This window comes from Sebastes fasciatus, chromosome 14 (assembly GCF_043250625.1).
Source record: "Sebastes fasciatus isolate fSebFas1 chromosome 14, fSebFas1.pri, whole genome shotgun sequence".
Classification (NCBI taxonomy): domain Eukaryota; kingdom Metazoa; phylum Chordata; class Actinopteri; order Perciformes; family Sebastidae; genus Sebastes; species Sebastes fasciatus.
This window is the reverse complement of record NC_133808.1, coordinates 1,291,420-1,314,279: the sequence shown is the minus strand read 5'-3', so window position 1 is coordinate 1,314,279 and position 22,860 is coordinate 1,291,420. Positions and strand designations below refer to the sequence as shown.

Genomic DNA, 22,860 nt, shown 5'->3' with positions numbered 1-22,860 from the left:
GCGCTTTGCCACCTGAATTTCCCCCTGGGGATTAATAAAGGTTCATCTTATCTTACCATGGTGAAGTAAGACAAACAGGATCATCACAGAGGGGAGACGGTGAATAGAAAACATTGAGCAACAAAACTGCTTTTTCTCCTCTTCTCTCTCCGCTTCCCTCTCCTCTCCTCTTCTCTCTCCTCATCTCTCTCCTCTTCTCGCTCCTCTCCACTCTGCTGCTCTGTAGCCGGTTCTCCAGCGAGCTACGCCTGCGGGCGATTGTGGATCTTTTCAATTCCAAAAAGGCAGATAAACACAGGTTCCTGTTCATTTTAAAATAGACATTTGTGTTGTGGGGCCCTCACAGCAAGAGGGTTGCAGGTTCGAATCCAGCTTGGGCCCCTCTGGGTTCTCTTCGGGTACTCCGGTTTCCTCCCACAGTCCAAAGACATGCAGGTTAGGTTCATTGTTAACTCTAACTTGCCCGTAGGTGTGAGTGTGAATCGTTGTCTGTCTTTATGTGTCAGCCCTGTGATAGTCTGGAGACTAAGTCTGGTGAACCCTGCCTTCACCCAATGTCAGCTGGGATCGGCTCCAGCCCCTCCGCGACCCCTAACGGGATAACAGATGATTCCCCAGTTCACCACACCGGGAGAGTTAGCAGCCACGATGCTGCGTGCATTGTGAAGGACACATGCAGCCATTTTCCCAGTAAAAGTCTCCACCGCATCATTTAGTTTAGCTGTGAGGTTGTCAGCTGTGTGTCTGCCAGACTTACTCCCTCAGCCCGGCGTAATGATAGCAAGTGTCCGGCGGGCCACAATGGAGAATGTGGGGTTGGAGCTGTGAACGTAGCAGTGTGTGTACAGTTTATTTGTCGGTGAATAAATGCTACAACTCCTCAGACCCCAGCCAAGCTCCTGTGTCTTGCAACACCGGCTCACTCACTTAAGGTGGGCTGTTAAAGTGGGCCAGCTATTCTCCTTTAAGTGACAAGTTGCTACTCTGAGTTTTGCTCAGCTTTCTATTTAATTTTTGGATGGACTTTTGTGTTGTGATATTTAAACAAACTATCCATCAACAAGGAAAAGCCTCTGGTCTACAGACCGGTCTCTAGAGAGAGCCAGCATAGCGGTCTCTGAGCGTGACCGTCTGGCTGGCGAGGTAGCGACCCCGGCAGGCGCTAGCTAGCTGTCATGGTAGTTTATGGAACTTCTAAGCGCCAAAATGAGCAAATGTTTGATTTGCTGTCTAATATCGTAAAACTGCCAGTATTCAAAATCTACACAGTTGATTTCTCGCTCAAAATGAGGTGAAGTGAATTTCGTGATGAAATAGCTACGAAAAATGTAAAAAAGTGCAGTTTTTGGCTGCTGTTGTAAACGTAGCCTGTACCGTTCCAGTACTTTGCATTGTGGGATACAGTAGGAGAGGTGGACTGGTCCGATACGTACGTACTACTAGTATGGTATGCAGTTTGGAATACAGCCCTTGTCTGTAGTTTATAGAATTTAGACAGCAGACTTTACCATAGACCTCCACAGTGCAGCATGTTGTAGCATCTCCAGCATCGCAGGTGTACAGGCCAGAATCACTGACATGGCATTTCATGATCTGAAGAAAGCGTTTCCTTCCCATTGCATAAATGCGCAACTCCTTGCCTGGTTTCACCTCAACCCCATTCTGAAAAGATAGAAACAAACAAACACTGATTTCATTATTAATCATCTCCAAACAACTATTGTTCCATATATTGATCAACACAAAGTTGGCAGAATACAACTGATCGGGATTGTGATTCTGACTTCATAATGTATTGTTGTAGTTTTGCTTAGTTGGAGAGTGTGTATGTAAGCTAGCAAGGATGCTACTGTATGTTGGCTCAATATACTGTCATGTTAACAAGCAATTAGCATTCCTTTGGCTTTGTTAATAATAATAATAATAATAAATTGGACTCATATAGTGCCTTTCAAGAAACCCAAGGATGCTTTACAAAGAGGGCACAAAAAATCAGACTGATAAATAAAACAGAGGAAAAGAAACTGTAGCCAGGTAATTAAAAGGAGTGATGTGTAGGAAGAGTTAGCTGAGGTCATAGGCCTTGATGAACAGGTAACCTTCATCTAGTCTGAGGAAGCGCTGTATAGGGAAGTGTGTATTGCAGTAACTACACGGGCCGAAGCACGCTTGAACAGGGACGGCTGGAGCTGCATTTTATGTGTGATTTTCCCTGTTATATGTTTTATGTTGACTTTAGTTAAAAAGGGACTAATCTACCAGAGCTTGTCATTTTGTCAAGTTCAAAATTGGCAATATGTTGTGTTGTTGTGTCCGTAGCTCTCACGGTGTGTTCGCGGCATGTTTTGCTGTATTGAATCATCAGCAGACCGTCATTCAGCTGGGGATGCTAGACTTTGGATTAGGGATGTTAATGACTAACAGTTTAACCGTTAACGGACATTAAGATTTTTTACAGATTAACGCTATCGGTTAAGCGGTTAAAAGAAATCTTAAAAATTAAATAAAGCTGAGCAAAACTCAGAGTAGCGACTTGTCACTTAAAGGAGAATAGCTGGCCCACCTTAACAGCCCACCTTAAGTGAGTCTGAGCCGGTGTTGCAAGACACAGGAGCTTGGCTCGGGTCTGAGGATTTATTCACCGACAAATAAACTGTACACACACTGCTACGTTCACAGCTCCAACCCCACATTCTCCATTGTGGCCCGCCGGACACTCGCTATCATTATGCCGGGCTGAGGGAGTAAGTCAGGCAGACACACAGCTGACAACCTCACAGCTAAACTAAATGATGCGGTGGAGACTTTTACTGGGAAAGTGGCTGCATGTGTCCTCCACAATGCACGCAGCATCGTGGCTGCTAACTCTCCCGGTGTGGTGAACTGTGGAATCAGTTGTCTGTTGTGCTCATACACTGCAGCTGGTGATAAATGATGGATTTAACCTTTTTGTGCATCGGCTTACCGTTGCAGCTGGGCGGCTTGTTAGGCACTAAAAATAACACCGCTGCATGCAACTCACTAATCTTGTCGGTTAATAATCGGTTATAGCATCCCTACTTTGGATATGCATTTATTTATTTTTTAAAGCGATAACATATAACATGACACTTTATCATAGATTGTTTTGGCTCTGGAGTTTTGTAAAAAATCTTATATGTTGTTGGTTATGAAGAAAGACAAAAATCCAACACTTGCCTTCAACCATTTCACATCAACGTTGTGTCTTGACAGCTCGCACTCAATAGAGATTACTGCCCCGTCAGGGAATTTCTGGTCTTCCAGCGTCCTGAAGATGGTCACTGGGGGCTCTGGTGGAGAAAAAGCATACTTAGCGGCAAGCAAAAACCTTCTTAAATTTCTCCAAACGCACCAAGTGCATACGTTGCTGCAAAATTGAAGAAGTGATGCTGTACAGTTATGTGGACTAATTTACCGCGATGAGATTTTCATCCAATTGTCATCGCCAGCGTTTCAACCCCTAGCTCAAAGGGATGATGCATACTTAGTGACTTGGCATGGAGCGGATTATTTTACAGCATGAGGTTAAACTAGCACCTTTGTAACGTGAGCATGGATAAAGCCAACAGAAGTAGAGCCCGTCACTCTATTCTATTATCATGCCTCAACTGGTTGGCATCTGGTCTACTCTGAGTGGACCATTTCAGCTACCAGTCTGAGGTCACAACACAATTTTACTGTCAAATTTTGTTTTGGTAGTACTAGGGCTGTCGCAATAGCAATATTGACAAGCCAACTGCATGGGATGGCAAGCAACCGCCACAACCGCAATGCCATGTTTTTTCTTTGCAATGGGAGTGCCGCATTTTTACACTTTGTTACAAACGGCAGCAGCGTGACGAGGTGCAGAACATCTATTCTGCACTCAGCGCTGCAAGTATGGTGGTTTTTTTCTAGTCGTTGAGAGTTGAAAAATGTTCAACTCGTGTCCTCTCTCCCTGTGTGCTTCAGCCTTCCCTTCATCCACAGGAAGTACTCTACCTTGTGCCGGCATTTAATATTCCGTATCATAGCAACCAGACACAAACAAATGCCCTCATTTGTTTTGCATTTTACAATAAACAAGTATTTTAACCTGTAGTAGGCAGTATATTTTTGGCATCATTGGGCAACAATTCCATAATAACCTTTCAGCATATTGTAGTTCAAGTGTTCTGAGAGAAAACTAGGCTTCTACTCCTCCTCATGGCTCTGTTTTCAGGCTTTAGAACATCTAGCCCGTGACGGGAGACTTTGACCAATCACAGGTCATTTCTGAGAGAGAGCGTTCCTATTGGCTGTTCTCCGGCTAGTGGGCGGTGCTTGGTATTTCCTCAGCTGATCTCAACATGGCTGCCGGGTCACAAACTTTTTCATTTCACATTCAACGGAGGCAGCTGTCAATCACTCGCAAACTCCGATCAAACGGTCAAACTAGGCAGCGCTGATCAAATATCAATCAATATTCTGTTACTGTAATGACTATTTCTCTCCTCATGTTGTCAGATTCATCTTGTACTGTACTGTTCAGCTGTAAAATGAGACAGTTTGCTCCGGCTGGTGGGCGGTGCTTGGTATTTCCTCAACTGATCTCAACATGGCTGCCGGGTCACAAACTTTCTCATTTTACAGCTAAACAGTACACTACAAGATGATTCTGACAACATTTTATGCGAGAAATAGGCATTACAGTAACAGAATATTGATATACTTTATATTAATACCTTATTAATTGGTCTCTGCTTGTTGAACCATTGGCAAAATCCCTTTTCCTAAATGACCTACCCTTCACAACAAGCCTTGCAGACGTCTTCAGATTCTCTACACAGAACATGAAGGTGCCGGTGTCTTCTACTGATAGGTTGGAGATGGTCAGGCTGTGGACTTGTCCTTTAGCACTCATACGGAAGTGATTTGTCGGCTTAAGCCGAATTGCGTTCCTCATCCAGGTGCCTGGGACATTGGGGTGGGAGAGCTCCACCTCAAAAGATGCCGTTTCTCTCTCTGTGGTTTTAATGTCAGCCAGCCCTCTTTTGATTGTGATTTTTCGAGCTGGAAAGAAAATGGCAGGGGTGTGTAAAAGGCATCACAGTACTCCAGCGAGTGCATTTATTTATCTGCTTAGAGGGAATTTGTTGTGTTAGTGCTTTTTAGTATGAACTGAATAACAGTTAAACAAAGGTTATGCTTAAAATATTGGCCTTAGTAACAAGCTTTTCATTCCACTTTAACACAGAGCAGACACATTGTCCATTTTCTGTTACAGAATAGGCTTGAAGTCTGCCCTGTACACATCAGTCTGCAGTTAAACAATACAAGCTGGCACACATTGACAAGCCAATAGTTTAGTCATTTGAGTATGGGGCTTTACACAAAAGCCAGCTTTGAAACTGCCAACATTTTTCACTTATTCTAACAGACGAGCATTCCCTGTGGAAAAAAAGGAGTGTTTATTTTGGAGACCTGATGACAGCAACCTTAGTTTTGAAGGCCAGGGTGTAAATTTAGATGCAATGAGAGGAGATCCAAATTCATAGGAGGTGCCAACAGCAGCCTGAAGTCCTGACTTTCCCCTTCCCACCCACACTAGTGTTGAAAGAACAGCCTTTAATTCACCCACTGGCCTGTGGATCATAGGACTAAGAAATACAAGAAGCATGCACAAAGAAAAACAATCATAAGTATGTCTTAATCACTACAAGATGCCACTTTTATGGTGTGTCAAGCTTACTACATTCAAGAAATGTAGGTGGTGTTTGTTCATAGGAAAATTAGACTTTGTTTTCAAAATGTAATTCTAGTCGTGTGGCAGTGGCATCTTAACTTGTTATTTATCAAGCCCTTCCCTTATAACTGTAATCTGCTTTGCCTTTGACAGAGGTGATGAAACCATCGGGGCTTGATTGATCCTGTGTCAATATAAGAAACCCTGGTCTGAAAGTCAGCTCGGGCTGTAAGACTATCACCTGTTGGTTGCCATCATGCTCCAGTACAAGTGCCACCCTGGTCCCCAGTCACTCAAATTACTCTTACTCAGTTAATTAAGCTTTGCCTTCACAAGAAGCAGCGATGGAGAGATGGAGTCGTCGGCAACGGCGGTAAACAAACAACAACAGGGCATAGTGACAACACATGCACACTCACGTTCCACTGTGAGCTGGGCTTGCGTGCGGTCATGGAGGGTTTCACAGCTGTAGGTGCCCCGGTCCGACATGGCCAGTTTGTGGACGGTAAGGTTGTGGTTTCGGCCATTGTGCTTCTGGTTATACTTGGCTCCGGGGTGGATCAGCACCCCTTGCCTCATCCACTGCACCTCTCCCGAATCCAGACTCACCTCCACCTCTAGAGTTGCGTCAGCGTACTCTTCAGCTACAACTGGTGTCATTTTCTTGGTGAACAACACCTGTTGCTCTAAAAATGAATTGAAGGAATTACTAGATAGCAACATCTATCATGTCAGGGATTTTGGTACTTGATATGATTACACTGTATTAGGGGTGGGGAAAAAATCAATTCACCTATGTATCGCCATTATTTTTTCCAATTTTGAAAGAGATTTTTTATTTGCTTCATTTGAGTCTATGCTGAGGTAGAAGGAAGTCAGTGCTATTGTTGTAGTCAGAGTAACGTAACGTCATATCCGTTCTGTATCCATCAACCAAACAAACAGTACCCGGCCGGCCATAGCGAGCTGAAACCGGCAGATATGACAGAGAAGAAAACGTTGGAGGGTCTGCATGGATACGACCTGCACCCTCACATGTTAAATCCAGCGTGGGATGGAAACACTTTGGGTTTCACACATTGACAGGAAAAGCAGAGCTAGACAGAGCAGAGCTAAAGCTGCATGCTAACTCTGTCACGGACAGGAAACGTAATCGTATTGCGGTAACGTGCGGTCGAGCCGGCCGTCGCTCTCGTCTGACGCTACAACTGTAGAGCACCCAGATACTGACATTCATGTTAAATACATTCAAACAGCCCCGATGGAGCTGACCATGGATGGATAAAGAGAACGAAGCTGACGGGAGAGCTAGAGACGGACTTGGAGAAGTTATTGGAAGTATACACCTGACTACGTCCGCTTTTCAAAATAAGGTGTTAACAAAGGGAACTGTATATACAAAACACTTTTATGGAAATAAGATTGATGGATTATATTCACCAGAAGTATAAAACATTACATGTCCCTTATAAATTAAAAGAAAATACCACTAATTTGTGAGGGAAATGTATTAATAAATAATGCCTGACAATGTCTTTACTGTGTCAATTTGGATATTTTCTAAAGTAAAAGTCCCTATAAGTGTATGTTTCAACTTTTCCCATCTAGTGTTAAAAAAGTTAACAAAAATCGCAATAAATTGTAATATCGAATCGCAATACTTCTAGATACGCAATACTTATAAATCGCAATACACATCGAATCGGCACTCAAATATCATGATGGTATGGATAGATGGGTGTATCGTCCCAGCCCTAGTATGTTTGAATTCTTTGTTAATTCTACACAACAATACTTTGAAGCCACTTTCAGACAATATAAAACACAATATAGACCAAAGTAAATCAGCAGTTGCATTGCAAGTTCAAGCACAGAGAGCAAGCTTTGAGCTTGGAGGAGACTTGTCCCCTGCAGCATCACATACACCAAAACCGCTGAGCCACTTGTCTCTCTCAGTTACCAGAGGAACTCTGACAGGAGGAGCTGCTAACCGCTAGTCGTCACAGGCGCCTCTTCAACAATTTAAACGTGTCTGAAAGGGTCTTTATTTGTCACATATATGCTTATGTGGTACTAATGGTACACAGGCATTTAAACTCTCTTACATTACTTTCATGTTTACATTACTCCAGTGTTGCTGAAAATAGCTCCTAGCTAAATATATGGTCATAAGAACCAGAGATATGATGTTATGAACAGTAAATGGTCGTTAAATGTTGTAACGTCTGTGATTCAAGACAAATATATGTACATGTGGGTATATATACTACTGTAATCATCGTGTTAATGGATGGGACAACAACTCACCTTGAATCTGGAGTTCTGCCTCTGATACCAACCCCTCTGCATCAGCTGTCACTCTGCCGCCATCTGAAACCATGCAGTTGTGGATGCAGAGCATGTGGCACAGTCCGTTACTTGAAATGACAGTGCGCTCATTCAGAGCTACTTGCTTGCCATTTAAGCGCCACACCAACCGAGTGTCCTCTGGTGAAACCACACACTTAAATACTGCATCTTCTCCTTCGCAGACCGTGATGTTACGAAGCTCCGCTATGAACTCCACAACACGGGGATCTGAAGGCAAAGCATTCAGCTGAATTAGATTCATTGTGCTCAAAATATTCAGAAGGCACATGGACTATTTAAACGATTTTCATTTTTAATACATATTAATTCTCTGACCTGCCTTAATGTTGTATGATTTGGATTGACTTACTTTCTACAGTGACAGTAGCTGAGGTCCTGTCATCTGTGGATTCACAGGCATACTCTCCAGCATCTTCTTCCACTAGTTGGTGGATGGTAAAGGTTCGCTCTCGACCTTGTGCCCTTATTGTGTGCCGACGGCTTGGAGAGATCTCTTGGCCATCTTTTAGCCACTGGACATCTCCTTTGGGCTTGTTGATCTCACATCGTAATATAAGGCTTCTGCCCTCCAGAGACACAATGTTCTCCAGGGGTCTGATAAATTTCATCTTCATTTCTGATGAGCAGAATAAAGAAATATAATTCCAGAGGTGTTAACTTTGTGACAATGAAAAATCAAGTAAATGTTTACTTGGAAATAGCGGTCACATTTTGTTCAGGAGTGCCAAATTCTTACCTTTGACTAAAAGACTGAAATACATCTCATCTGTCTTTACGTCACAGACATATTCTCCAGAATCTGACAGCTGCAAGGGATTAATGGTGAGCTTGTGGGTATTACCCTCACTGGAGATGTGAATGTTGTCCCCGTTCAATAGCTGGCCACCTTTCAGCCAACGAACATTAGCTCTTTCTCGGCTCACGACGGCATACAGTGTAACACTCTCATTTTCATAAGCTGAGACGTTATTACTTGCTTTTTTATTCTCAAACTTGACCGCCGGCTCTGAGAAAAAAGAGATTTACAAAGAAGTTGCTCAAATTCAATCATGAAACAATATGTTAATCAAAAGAAAACAACATCAATTCAATTTAAAACATGTTTCACGGTAAATCTTACCTTGGACCTCAACAATTGTTGTTAATTTGTCATCGACGGCATCACAAATGTATTTTCCAGAGTCTGAGGGCCGAAGTCCAGAGAGAACAAGCTTCCTCACAACGTCATAGCTGTCAATTTTTATACGAGTGTCTGGTTTCAACTTCTCGCCATTCCATAACCACTGAACGGTGGCGTTCGGCCGAGACACTTCACACTCCAAAATAAGGTCATCTCCTGCTACCAGGATATGATGCTCCGGGTGGCCTGAGTTTCCAATGATCTGTACTTGAGGCTCTGAACATAAAAGACCTTGCATTATTTTCCTCCCGATTGAAGGAAAGACAGATAACATATACATTTCTTAATAATATGATTACCTTTGACAGTGATATAGAAGACAATCTTATCATCCACTGCATCACAGGTGTACTCTCCCGAATCTTCAAGCCCAGCATTTAGGACAACCAGTGATCGGAAAACGCCTTGCTCCTCGCTACAGTATCGCTCGGTGTCATCAATTAGCTGATTATCTTTGTACCAACTGACTGAGGCATTGGATCTCGATAATTCACACACTAGAATAATGTCATCTGATACTAAGAACTGCTTTTCTCTTTTTGCATCAGTTTTTCCAAGAATTTTTACAGGCAACTCTGAAAATGAACAAGAAAGAACAGAAGTTCTATTGGAACAGAAAATCCTTTGTATTTTAGGCAGAAAGAAATAAAAAAAATGTCTTTAATTGCAAAATGCAGAGCACTAAAATCCCCTGAAGAAGTTGTGCCCAGGAGTTATTATCTGGTCTAAATTTGCATAGACTTTCTATTGGCTAAGTCTGGATCTTGAGTGCACAATATATAGAACTTGTAAAGATTGACCGTCATCTTTCTGGACTTTGGGGGCTCTTATATCTTTAAGTACAATAACCTACCTTGTACATTTACGTGGAAATCCATCACATCATCCTTTGCGTCGCAGACATATTGCCCAGCATCTTCCATTGTTAGTGAGTGAACGGTTAATTGACGCAGGACACCATCCTCAAGGATGGTGATATTTCTGGAGTCTTCTACTTCTTCCCCGTTCTTCTTCCAGGTGACCTCGGCATTTGATCTTGAAACCTCACAGTCTAGAACCAGAGTCTCCCCAGCCACTTTGTCTACTCTACCTGCCATCTTCCTTGGACGTACAAAGCGAACAGGAGGCTCTGCGCATTCAGAAAATTTGTGTTAGAAATGGATAAACACTGACAGAGCAACACATTTAGAGGACCTACTTTTTCTTTCTTTAGTTTCCTTTACCTGCTATGTTTACAAAGAATGTCATGGAGTCATCTGCAGTATCACACACGTATTCTGCGGAATCTTTGACAGTAGTTTCTGGTATAATGAGTCTTCTGTAGACCCCGTCCACCTCTAGGATAAGGTTGTCATTCTCCTCCACTTCGAGTCCGTCTCGATACCAGCGCACTACCGCATTGGGCCGAGAGATCTCACAGCTCAATACCATCCTCTCAGAGGTCTGCTGGCACAGTTCCATTTGGGACTGACTTGGGGACACAATCCGCACTGGAGGTTCTGGAAAGGGACGTTATCATCCAGATTAGACATCACTCATTAGTTTAATGAATGCTACAATATGTTTGCATTGTTTTCTAGGAGTCAAGTTGATGCATATATCTCTGCAGGACTGTCTTTGCATACATCTTTGATCCTGGATGAATTAGTTAACCCCTAACTTTAGCAATGTTAAAGGCATCGGTATGCTTCAAACAAAGTGATTGTCAGATCATTGAAAAGCATCTGAAACCTCTTCCTCACCTTTTCAAACTTTCATTTCATGTAACTGTTGGCCAGATGTGTAGGGGTTAAATGGACTTGGACTTATATTGCACTTTTCTAGTCTTCCGACCACTCACAGCACTTTACACTACATGTCAGCATTAACACACTGATGGCAGAGGCTGCTAAGGTGCCAACTTTGCCCATCAGGATCTAATCTAAATACTCAATCACACACCAATGGCCATGCCTTCGGGAGCAACTTTGGGTTAAGTGTCTTGCTCAAGGACACATCAACATGTGACCTGGAGCAGCCGGGCATCGAACCACAGACCTTCCGATTGGTGGACAACCTCCTCTACCCTCTGAGCCCTCGAGCTCTCTTTTTGGCTGGACCACAGAGGACCAGCCCTACAAACCCAAAAGTCTGTCACTGAGTGACTGACTGAGTGACGAAGTTACACGATTAGTCGGCCGAGTTTTGGAGTTTCTTCATTGGCCGTTGCTCTTTCAAAATGAAAAGGCAAAGAACAGTCCTTTATGTAAATGAGCCCGTCCAGCACGACGCGTCCGGCTCACGGAACTTGGACCAAGCTGTCAGACTAGGAGATCTAGTTCCAAAATGAACCAGATTCAGCAGTGGCATCGCCTATTTCTCACTGAAAATGTTTTCAGAAGTAGATTTTGGTGGATTGTTTAGACGGAATAACAGAAAGTTTATGAGCAGGCCGCCATGTTGTTTCCTGTTTGAAACAGCAAGCAGAAAACCAGGGACCAATCAGGTGCATTCCACAATAGGGGACGTCAGCTCTTGAACGGCCAGTTGAGCGGAGCAACGCGTCCGTGTCGAAGACAGTTTTTTTTTTTTTTTGTTTAGACGGCAGGCTTTTCAACCAACCTTCGAGTGTGGCCATTCAGAACAGATATACTTTTGCCTTTAGACATATTCAGACGACACTGCACAAACTTTTTTGTTTGAAGCACACTGATACCGTAAATACCACAATCTACTTGTTATGCTTTTTGCCTTGAGATACCTACATATCTACTGTATGTATGTAGAATATACTGTATGTAGTATCAGGGATTTTACCTGTAATACTAAGGTGAAAGAATATTGACGCGTCAGCTGTATCACAGACGTATTCTCCAGAATCTTCGACTCCACTAGAAATAATCTTCAGTCGTCGATAAGGGCCTTCGATCTTGAGCTTGATGTTCTCGCTCTCTTGCAGCTTTTGGCCGTCTTTGTACCAGCTGACAACACCGTTTGGACGAGACAATTCGCAGCTCAGAATAATTTCCTCAGGGACGTGACGGTCAAGGTGGACATCCTCCTTGGGGTGGATTATCATCACCGGAGGTTCTTTGGAAGAAGAATACATGAAATTGAAACATTGTCCACTGTGAGTGAATTTAAGTGCATTTTTTTTTTTGGTGCAGGTTTTATATCATGTATTTTCAGAGTTTTCATAAGCTATTTCATTACCTCGTATGTTAACCTTGTACATTAGGATGTTGTCTCCTGCACGGCATGTGTATGTGCCTGTGTCGGACAGTTTGGCTGAATGTACTGTCAGATTCCTTTTGATGTCCTCTGCTTGCATTGTGATATTGTTGCATGGTTGCATTTCAGTTCCATCTTTGTACCACTGTACAACACCATCAGCCCGCGATACTTCACACGACAGAACAAGCTGTTCTTGTTCCACAACACTCTTGAAAAGGTCCTCCTCTGGGATATCGGCAAATGTTACCGGTGGCGCTGCAGAAAACAGTCACAAAAGAAGTAAGTTGTTGCTTGAACGTAGCATTCATTGTTTATGCTCATGCGTGCAGTAGCTGTAAGGTCTGGTTTTCACAGCTTAGACATGCTGATTTCAAGCCTTGCCATCTAGATAACAACTCCACATAGACATCATAATGATCAGTGGGTGTTAATCCACTTTTGAAGCAAGGTGAGAAAATTAATTGAAGCAGTGCATTGAGGTAATGCAATTACCATAGGTGTAACCCATCAAAATACATGCTATTAAATGTGAAGCACGTATGTGAAAAGCAATGAAATTAGGACACATCTGAAGGAAATCAGCTATGATGAATATGATGATGATCAGGCTTTGCTTCCTTCTTAGATATTAGAGGCCATGATGAAGGTGATAAGACTCTACAATGACAACATCTTGCCAAGAAAAAGCTTAGCACATCACCTTTCACCTCCACATAGAAATCGTTGAAATCTGAATCATCAGTTTTACAACTGTACACTCCAGAGCATGAAGACGTGGCCGACTTCACAGCCAGTGTTCTCTCATTGCCCTCGGAGTCGATGTTTATCCCAGATTTTGGCAAGAGTTTTATTCCGTCGTCACACCAGCAGGTCTGGCTTGTGGTGGGTTCTGAGATCTCACACTGCAGATTGATCGGGCTGCCTGCTTCAACAGATATGCTCCTCTCAGCCTCTGGAACAGCTGAGAATCAAACTGGTGCTATAGGAATTTCAATTCATTGAACAGTAACCAGATAGTAATCAGATTTGCTATGCTATGTAACGCTTGGATTTACAGGCTGAAGGCTGTAAAATGTACTGTTTTACTCCAGGTGTCAAAATAGTTTGGTATGATAAAGTTTTTCCCTACACAGTGAGATCTCTCAGTTACTTAAACAGTGCTACAGTCATGGACTCACATGCAATCAGTGAGCCAGCAAAATGGAACATGTCAATCAGTTTGTTTTGTTTTTTGCTCTTTTTGCAGTCTGCCTGCAATCTGAGTTGTTAATACAGAGCATGTACAGCCTTAATGCCCTTTCAGATCAGGAGGTCTGCAGCATCCGCAACTCATCCTTCATAAGTCTCGACAGAATCACATAGTGGCAAGCACAACAGTCTGCTCTGCATCCTGCAAGAAGTGGCAAAGTTTGACACAGCCGGAAATTGAAAATTGGAAATTATGTTGGCCACTACCGTTACCACTGGACTGAGCAGTTAAATCAGCATGAACTCTTTTAGTTCACATACTATCGCCTCATATAAAGTTACGGCAAACAGCGGCCTATTTACCAACACGTTCTCATCCCGACTTGATGGTTGGCCTTAAAACTACTACGTTTGTAAGGTGAAAATGAAACTGAACATTGTGAGCACAGGACACGAACAAACAGCTGATTGTAACGTGAAAGTGAAACTTGAAACACGGAACACGATGTTTGTTGGACCCATCCATCACCACTCCCGCCCGCCCGGTGTTTCTTTTCTCTCTTTAAACTACGTCATCACGCTCACGGCACACTTTCTTGGAGCGTTTACTATTATCTCGGATGGTTTTACATTGTAGTAAATGGAACAGCGCTAAAGTGTACTTTGTGTATAGAACACCGACAGCCATAACAAAGCCTTGGTATTTGACACCCTGGGAATGAGAACGGGCTGTATTTACACACCCAGCAGACACAGAACAAATTTATCATTAATTTGGAGTTGTGTTTTTGGCCATTTGTCCTTTTAGCTTTGTTTTGGTCTCCACCAACTCCTGACGAAAATATCTGGCTCTTTAGCTACTAAATGCTCCACTATGTTCACCAGCTAGTTGCTAACTTTGGCAGTCTCCAACCAAACAGTGAAGTTGCTGGTTTTAAAACCAAAACAGTATGCTGAAAAACACCAAAACACTCCATGGAGCTAAGGGAAACTGCAGAGTCGGGTGATAACTCGCTGTGGTTTGTTACTACGAGTGACCCCATTCACATTACACAGTAATTTGAGCCACTGTTAATGTATCATTTGGTTTAAGATGCAGTTTTACCACCATGCTTTAAAAAGTCCAGTCTGAAAGGGCCTTTTAGTATTTGTTTGTTAGGGCGACATTGAGCTACATATCACTGCCGCTGCTTAAAAAACAATTGGCAATATTGAATAATGTTTGATCCATTATGTACTTATATATGGTCAAATGTAAGTAAGTTGTCACAACATTACATTTTCTATTAGGGTGTATAAGTCTGTGTGCATCATTATCAGTACACCTTATCTTAGACCATTACAGAATGAAATAAAGAAAATGGGTTGGTCTAGTAGCCAAGCATTCACTGAAAGAAGTTAGTGATTCTGACAAAGCTCAAAATACTTAGATCACCTGCAACATCCACCTTGAATTCTATATGGTCATCTGCGGCCTCACAGCTGTAACTACCAGAGTGTCTGACTTCTGCCGATGCAATAACCAACGCTCTCAGTCTTTCTTTTGTTTGGATTTCACATCCGCTCTTTGGAGGTATCTGTTCTCCGTCCTTGTGCCAATAGACTTGGGCAGTTGGCTCTGAGACTTCACACTGCAGCTTAATTGGGCAGCCTGCTTCAACAAATTTGTTCCTTGCGACCTCTGGAAGTGCTGAAAACCTCACAGGAGAGGCTGGAGGGTATTATAAGATTTGCAGAACACTGTTGTTAGGCTGTCAGAATATCATTTAACAAGTAGTGTTCATCATCAACCTTTTTGGTTATTTTAGCACAGTATGTACACTATATGAAGCTCTGTGTTTTTAGACAATGTTACAAAAACCTCTACGTTATATATGTAATTGTGCAAATAAGTGTACAGTTAAGGGTAATTAAGGAAATGTTGGTAGCACACCTGGAAGCTCATTAGAACTGAATACAAGAAAATCACCTTCGACGTCCACATGGAATGTCACAACATCATCAGCGAGGCTACAACTGTAGAGGCCAGAGTCGGAGACCTTAGCAGAGTGGATCATTAATTTTCTCAGACTGCCATCTCTTTTCATATCAAGGCCAGTTTTGCAAAAAAGCTCCACTTCATCTTTAAACCAGGAAACCTGGGCGACAGGGTCCGAGACCTCACACTGGAGGATAATTGGACAACCCATTGCAATCATCTTGTATTTTTCTGACAGTGGGATTGGCATGATCTGTGGCGATCGGCCTAAGAGAAGGGAATAACAAGGGTTTTGGATAAGAGATAAATCACTAACAGTGGAAAAAACACACTGTCCAGCCAGACACACCATGTTCTCATGAACATTCAAAACAAAGCAAACGTTGTTAACCGCTCACGCCATAGAATAAGATGGACGTGGTATGTATGATAGGAAGATAGTAAGGATGGAAATGAATCACCTTCTATGTCCACTTTAAACGTGATGGTGTCATCTGATGTTGAACATTCATAGGTGCCACCATGTGTGTTTTCAGCTGAGTGGATGAGTAGTGTCCTTGTTAGACCATCTGACTGTATTTCCATATTGTTTTGTGGTAGGAGCTCCATCCCATCTTTGTACCAGTCGACATGAGCGGAAGGATCATGAGAGAGTTCACAGCTGAGGACAATGGGAGAACCTTCTCGGACGGACATGCTCCTGCCAGTCTCTTGAAGCTCTGAGAACTTCACAGGTAGTGCTATAGGTTTCAGATATTGCAAAAAGAGTGTCTTAATAAACTTCATAAATGTCATTTTTTTAAGAAATTAAATATCCAACCTAATGTGTATGCAATGACAAAGAATTTCAAGACCAAACAACATAACATACAACATAAACACAACCTGCTTAAGAAGGACAATGAGTAAAACAATTCAAAGGGCTAAAAGAGCAAGAATAAAGTTCTGAAATTTCAAAGTTATCCACCGACATAAAAGGCACAAACTGAAAGCACAGGTACGACACAAACAATATTGAAAACGTATTCAGTTAGTGTCTTTAATGAAAAAGAACAAGACACTAGTTAGCTTTCTCAAGAGATTGGACATGCATAATAAGAAGCTGCATTGTGAAGCTGAACATTGTAAGATATTTGGAGAGAAGACTTCCTCTATTATCTAATTTAATTTAGTTAAAAAATGAGCATCATGATTAGGTGTGATAGGGAGTTGTTTTTCTCTATACTCACATATCATGCGGTAACAAATTAACGTAACAAATTAACATAACAGATTTAACTTTAAACGTTTTGCTTTACAGTTTTAGAAAAGTAGTTGACCGAATTCGGGAAGCAGAAAAATGTTCTGTTAGGCGATTAGACAAACGTGACTTAATCACCTGCTTTTACAGTTAGTTTGGCGTGCAAGACACTGAAAGCGCTACAGAGTTTCTGAGCATCACCTTTTACTTCCACAGCAAACTGGATGTCATCATCCTTTGACTCACAACGGTATACACCAGTATGAACCCGATCTGCTGATGGGACAACTAGACTCCTCAAATTTCCCTCTGACTGGATGTCTACTCCATTTTGAGGTAGGAGCTGTGTTCCATCCTTGTACCAACTGACTTGTCCAGTGGGGTCTGACAGCTCACATTGTAGAGCAATGGGAAAGCCCGCCATGACCGTCTTTTTCTGGTCACCCTCCGATAAAGCTGAAAACTTCAGAAGTGGTGCTACAGGATTGAATGTAAAATAGAATTGGTCAATAAAACAGATAATTAACAGACTGTTAATAGCCAAAGGAAGCAAAGCACAATCCTGAAACTAACGGCTTCATAATCATATGCAACCATTAAAAATACATACAAATCTTTTATCCTACTCAGCAATTTTGATTCAGTATTTATAGAAAAATGTGTAGTTTTCAGATGATATGTTGTACAGTTAACAGATTGGAAACATGGCAGCTTTTTGGGGAAAATGGTGAATGAGAATCAAGCCCAAATTAATTTCATTATTTGTATTAATTAATTCATCTATGATTAAAATGTGAAAGTTTTATTTCAACACATTGCTTATGTGCTTGTAGGATGATCCAGCACAGAGAGGCCCTGTTCAGACCAGTCATTAACATGTGATCAGATCACAAGTGGACAGCTATAAGTACAGGTGTGAGATCTGATCGCTCAGACCACATTCAGAGGGGGTCTCTGCGCTCCTCATGTGAATAGACAGGCAGACACGAGCGCTTGTCTGCCTCGCAGCATGGAAACGGCCTCTGTGCTCTACTGTATTCTGTCTGTACAACTGTATGTTATTAAAATATATATTATTTATAGGCTACATATCTACAGACTATCAGACTAGGCACGCAAAGTGCATTATTATCATACTGTTGGAGATGTGTCTGTGTTTTTATTCCGGTGCTTTGCACGGAGCTGACACCAGCCCGCTCGCTGCAGCATCCCTGGCTCTGTTGTCTGGCAAAGACGGCGGTGTTGGAGAGACCGCCGGTACGATATAATTATATTTCGATGTTAATAAAATGTACCCAAATTCACGAATATGTAGGATATTACTACTGACATTCATGTTATAGTACGTCACAACATCTGCTGTATTAGCCGTGTGTTTACTACGTGTTTATTTGCATATAGGGCGGGGCAGTGAGATCAGATCACAAGTGGTCACTCAAGACGCATGTGGAGACGCATTCTAGGTATGAACTGACATATTTAAAGCTCTCCACTTGTGATTGGATCACTCAGGACGCATGTTAATGCCAGGTCTGAACGGGGACGGATTTTCCTGCATTTCCAGCAGAAGGTTGCAAAGCTGGAGGCACTCCAGTGGCTAACTGGTACAGAGCATAACATGAAAGGGACTAATGAAACCCTGGCCGCTTGTCTTAACCCGTTCTACTTTAATTTTGATGTGACTGAAAACCTCCAAGCAGGCCCTGTTCAGACCTGGCATTAACATGCGTCTTGGGTGATCCGATAACAAGTGGACAGCTCTAAGTACGTCACTTCACACCTGGCATTAGAATGCATCTCCACATGCGTCTCCCGTGACCACCTGTGATCAGATCTCACTGCCCCGCTCTATATGCAAATAAACACGAAGTAAACACACGGCTAATACAGCAGACGTTGCAACTTAATATTACAGGAATGTCAGTAGTAATGTTTCTACATACTGGTATTTGTGAATTCGGGTACATTTTATTAACATATAAATGTTATGTCGAAAAATATGTTGTCTACCGGCGGTCCTTCCGCCAGAACTGCCGCTATTGCCTGGCAAAGGTGGCAGTGTCGGCGGTACAGAGCTTCAGAGAGCCTGGGATGAGAGAGGGCGGGCTAATGTCAGAGTTGTGCAGAGCACCGGAACAAAAACACAGACACATCACCGACAGTATGATGACAACAGCCAAAACACAAGATTCACTCTCAGTGGTTTCTGTGACATGAGAAATACGATTATGATGATAATAAGACATATGCCTATTTAAAGGTGGAGTCTGTGATTGTAATCCAATGCACTTTTTGTCAAATTCAGCGATCTCCTCACGGTCAGCTATCTGTCCGTTCTGGGGGTGTTGATACACAGCCCTGGCCCTGTAAATAGGAAACAAACAAAGTGGAGTGACCAAGCCACGAGGGCGTCTCTACCGAATGTCATTGTTTTTACATTCAAAGCTTCTATTGAGGATTTGGAATGAAGCGTCAAATGTATTTTAATACAGGTGCGAGCTTTCCTTTGTGTGTGTGCGGAGAATGGGAGAGCAAATTGTTTTTGACCTCAGTGAAAATGTTGTTTTTGAAAGGCTAAATGCCAACAAATATGGATTGCAACAGAATATTTCGTTAGATAAAAACATGTTGTGAATTTTGGAAATGATTACATTGATCTTTTTTCAATAGGCTACATTTTTGGACCGAGGACTGAGAAAGTGGGCCACACGGTGGTGGCGGCCTGCTTGCTGTGTGTACATTTGTATTGTCTTAATACTTAATATACAGAACAAGCTTGTAGATTATGCATTTATAAGGGCATGGAGAGAAAAGATGAACAGAAAAACGACACCGACCGGGCGGTCACACACAAGAAGCAGATGAATCCTTTTTTCCTGTAGTCTTTTCCGCGGACAGATGAATTCTCATGGCCATTTTCATTTTGTTCTGAAGGCTGAACCTGCACTCTGCTGCCACACTGGAGACTAGAATCACCAGCTCTCTGAACACGGGATTTCACGATTCTGCAAGCTCTCGTCAAAATGACGGTCAGCCTTCAGAGATTTCAGTCATTGTTGAAAAAAATCAGTCAATGTCGGAAAGTATTCGGTTAACACGACCTCTGACCGACAGGGATACGTTAGGCTAGTGCACAGAAGCCATTTCCATGCCGTGTGTCTACCTGTCTATTCCCATTACGAGAGCAGTCAGACCTCGTGGATCCAAGCGGGACGTCAGTTGAGTAGGCGGTCCTTAATGTAGCCCAGGACACATTCGCGTACACACTGCTAAAACAATGTGGTCACATGCAGCCCAGACCACCTACGAGTGTGGTCTGTGCGATCGGATCTCAATGCGTCCTCGATGCGTCTTGAGTGCATTCACACCTGTACTTAGAGCTATCCACTAGTGATCAGATCACCCAGGTCGCATGTTAATGCCAGATCTGAACAGGGCTGAAGTTGGGGTCAAAATAGCTCATCCCACTGTGGTAAACCTGTTTGTTTCTACTGTCTATTCTGATAGGGATTTTAGGGGGGAAAAAATCTTAATTAAGAGGATATTGAGCCTCAAAGGTGCAATGTGTAATGCCTAGCAACCGGCTCCAAAGAAACAGAAGTCAGCATTTCACCTTCACTATTGGGTCAATACAATCGAAATTTTATTAAAAAAAAGGCCAACTACTAATTAAAATAATACTGCTATCATATAATCTTCATGTGTGACGTCGGCCTCTAGTTCACGTTATACATCCGTGCGTTAAAGTGCAATTTTATCGTACCTTCCAAAAAAGATGACAGACATATGGAGCTTTAGTACTAAATGGAAAAGTGTAAGTAAGAACTTTACATTTGCGAGCTACCTAAGTAGCTACTCTGAGACATTAAAAAGGAGAAGCAGATTGAGCCACACGGTCTCAGGTAAGGTTTTACCATGGCTAAGAGATTAGCTTAATTTAGAATGTCATTACATTAAGTAGGTAGGTTTTAGCCAGGGACTTACTGTGTCGAAGTATATTTTGATTTAGAGATAGAATGGAGCTAGAGAACAAAGATTCTGCCATCTTTTACGTACCACTTATAGCTATTTGTTATTGTAACACTTAGACTGTGATTTTGGTGTGCCAACAGCACAAAAAAATGCACAGTTAACAGTAAACTGATGTCATCTATATATTGCTAAAGGGAGCAATTGAACATTTTGGGACCTGTCTTACACCCGGCGCAGAGGGGCGCACAGCGCAGCGCAACTGTCATTCCTAGTTTCAGACCGACGCAGTTGTCATTTTCACACCCAGCGCCCATGTTGTGTAAGTAGCAAATGTACTGGTCCCATCTGTGTGCCCATGGGCGTGTTTGTCTTAAAATGAGGTGTGGTCAGGTACTTTGTTTAACGCATTGCTATCTTAAGGCAGCAGAAAGCGATTGGGCCATTGACCAACAAAAACCTGGTCTTAAGACTGGCGCAGTATTTTCCTTCTACCTAAAGGGCGCATTATTCAGATAGTAAGATGCGTCTACATAGGAAGGTTCACAACACGTGTACACTCTGTTTGTTACACACACAGGGACACGCAACAGCTCTCCTCCTTGACCAGAGAGATCACGGTGAACACACGCCTCTGTGGCGTCTCCTCTCCTCATCCCTCCCTTGGGAGACGGCTGAGGCAGAGGGTCCACCGTCCAAGCACCACATACATCTGCTCGCGCACATTCACTTTGCCAAATCTGCCTTTTAAATAGCAATATGCCAACGTGCAGACGCACCTGGCATTAAAACTAAATACAACCCTGTTGCCCCTTGTGCCTTACTTTGCGCCCAGATTATGCGCTGCTTCACTCACAAAAGTGGAGTGTGACACGCCCTAAATGCACTTGCGCGATACACTTTAGACCATGTGCTATAGATCGTTAAGATAGGGCCCTTTATGTTTTAAACTCTGTGGCAGTGTCTTTATTTTTGCTGGTGTTCTGTTACTTGAAAAAAATTGAAAGTAATAGAATAAGATCTTACTATTTATAAGCAAAGCAAAAGCATTTGGTTGCACTTGGCCTTGACTAAAATCTATTTGCAGAACAGATGAAAAGAACTTTTGTCACCTTTAACATCCACATGAAACTGCATTGCATCATCTGTTGTCTTGCAGCTGTAAATCCCTGCATGAGACAGCATCGCTGACTGGAAAGCCAGTGTTCTTATGGAACCCTCTGCCAGCATGTCTTGCCCAGCTGCTTCGCGTAGATGTATTCCATCCTTGTACCAATTAACTTGAGCGTTAGGATCTGATATCTCACAACGCAGCACTATGGGTTCATCAACTTCAACAGACATGATCCTCTCAGCCTCAGAAAGTCTTGTAATTCTCACGGGTGGAGCTGGGGATGTTTGAGGTAACATCAAGAGAAAATTGCATCACTATTACTGGCTACAACAAAAATTATGCTTTCAAATGACAGAAGAGCAAAATTTCAAATCAACATTAGTCATGCCAAGAAATCTTAAGAGTTAAAATAAGTAATAATAAAATACATTTCTTTGTGATTAGTAATCTAAAAAGAGGTATCTTTTGTTAGACTTGAGATAACTAGGCATTCAAGTTAGGATTTGAAGCTAATATATTTACTCTTTCCGCTGTCTTTAATATTCCTCACAGACCACCCAAGCTCAAAGTTTTACATTGAGTACTATATTAGTTTTAGTATGAACAAAATCAAGTAAGTAAATGTAGAAATTGTCAAAATGTCAAGGATTGCAAAAAGCAATCTCTTCATTTTACACAATGTCAACATTGTGCCCGTCCATGTTTTGTTTGATAATGCTAACTATTTAAATCACCTTCAACAGCCACCTTATTTGCAGTGACACTGTCACTCCAGTGACTGTCACATGTCCTTGATAGATAGATCTCTTCTGATTGGACAGGAGATGACTGCTTGATATAGTGAGGCTCTGCAAACTGGGTAGATGATCTTTGCCCAGAGTTA

The 22,860-nt window shown here is 42.3% G+C and overlaps 1 protein-coding gene across 2 annotated transcripts in view; it reads right to left on the bottom strand.

Annotated features, from left to right (window-relative positions):
• Positions 1 to 22,860, bottom strand: part of obsl1b (obscurin like cytoskeletal adaptor 1b) — a 50,398-nt gene that overhangs the window by 13,090 nt on the left and 14,448 nt on the right. The window contains exons 10-28 of one of the 2 annotated variants that reach the window (XM_074658064.1): positions 21,976 to 22,251; positions 17,096 to 17,371; positions 16,116 to 16,394; positions 15,646 to 15,921; positions 15,112 to 15,387; positions 13,189 to 13,449; positions 12,468 to 12,743; positions 12,072 to 12,344; positions 10,499 to 10,774; positions 10,129 to 10,404; positions 9,575 to 9,850; positions 9,216 to 9,491; positions 8,832 to 9,101; positions 8,445 to 8,711; positions 8,033 to 8,302; positions 6,145 to 6,411; positions 4,786 to 5,052; positions 3,199 to 3,311; positions 1,509 to 1,662 (exon numbers count right to left, since the gene is read on the bottom strand). In XM_074658064.1, coding sequence (XP_074514165.1) covers positions 1,509 to 1,662; positions 3,199 to 3,311; positions 4,786 to 5,052; positions 6,145 to 6,411; positions 8,033 to 8,302; positions 8,445 to 8,711; positions 8,832 to 9,101; positions 9,216 to 9,491; positions 9,575 to 9,850; positions 10,129 to 10,404; positions 10,499 to 10,774; positions 12,072 to 12,344; positions 12,468 to 12,743; positions 13,189 to 13,449; positions 15,112 to 15,387; positions 15,646 to 15,921; positions 16,116 to 16,394; positions 17,096 to 17,371; positions 21,976 to 22,251 — 4,905 coding nt within the window. The remainder of the gene's footprint in view (positions 1 to 1,508; positions 1,663 to 3,198; positions 3,312 to 4,785; positions 5,053 to 6,144; positions 6,412 to 8,032; positions 8,303 to 8,444; positions 8,712 to 8,831; positions 9,102 to 9,215; positions 9,492 to 9,574; positions 9,851 to 10,128; positions 10,405 to 10,498; positions 10,775 to 12,071; positions 12,345 to 12,467; positions 12,744 to 13,188; positions 13,450 to 15,111; positions 15,388 to 15,645; positions 15,922 to 16,115; positions 16,395 to 17,095; positions 17,372 to 21,975; positions 22,252 to 22,860) is intronic. The other variant, XM_074658065.1, reaches the window with a different exon arrangement.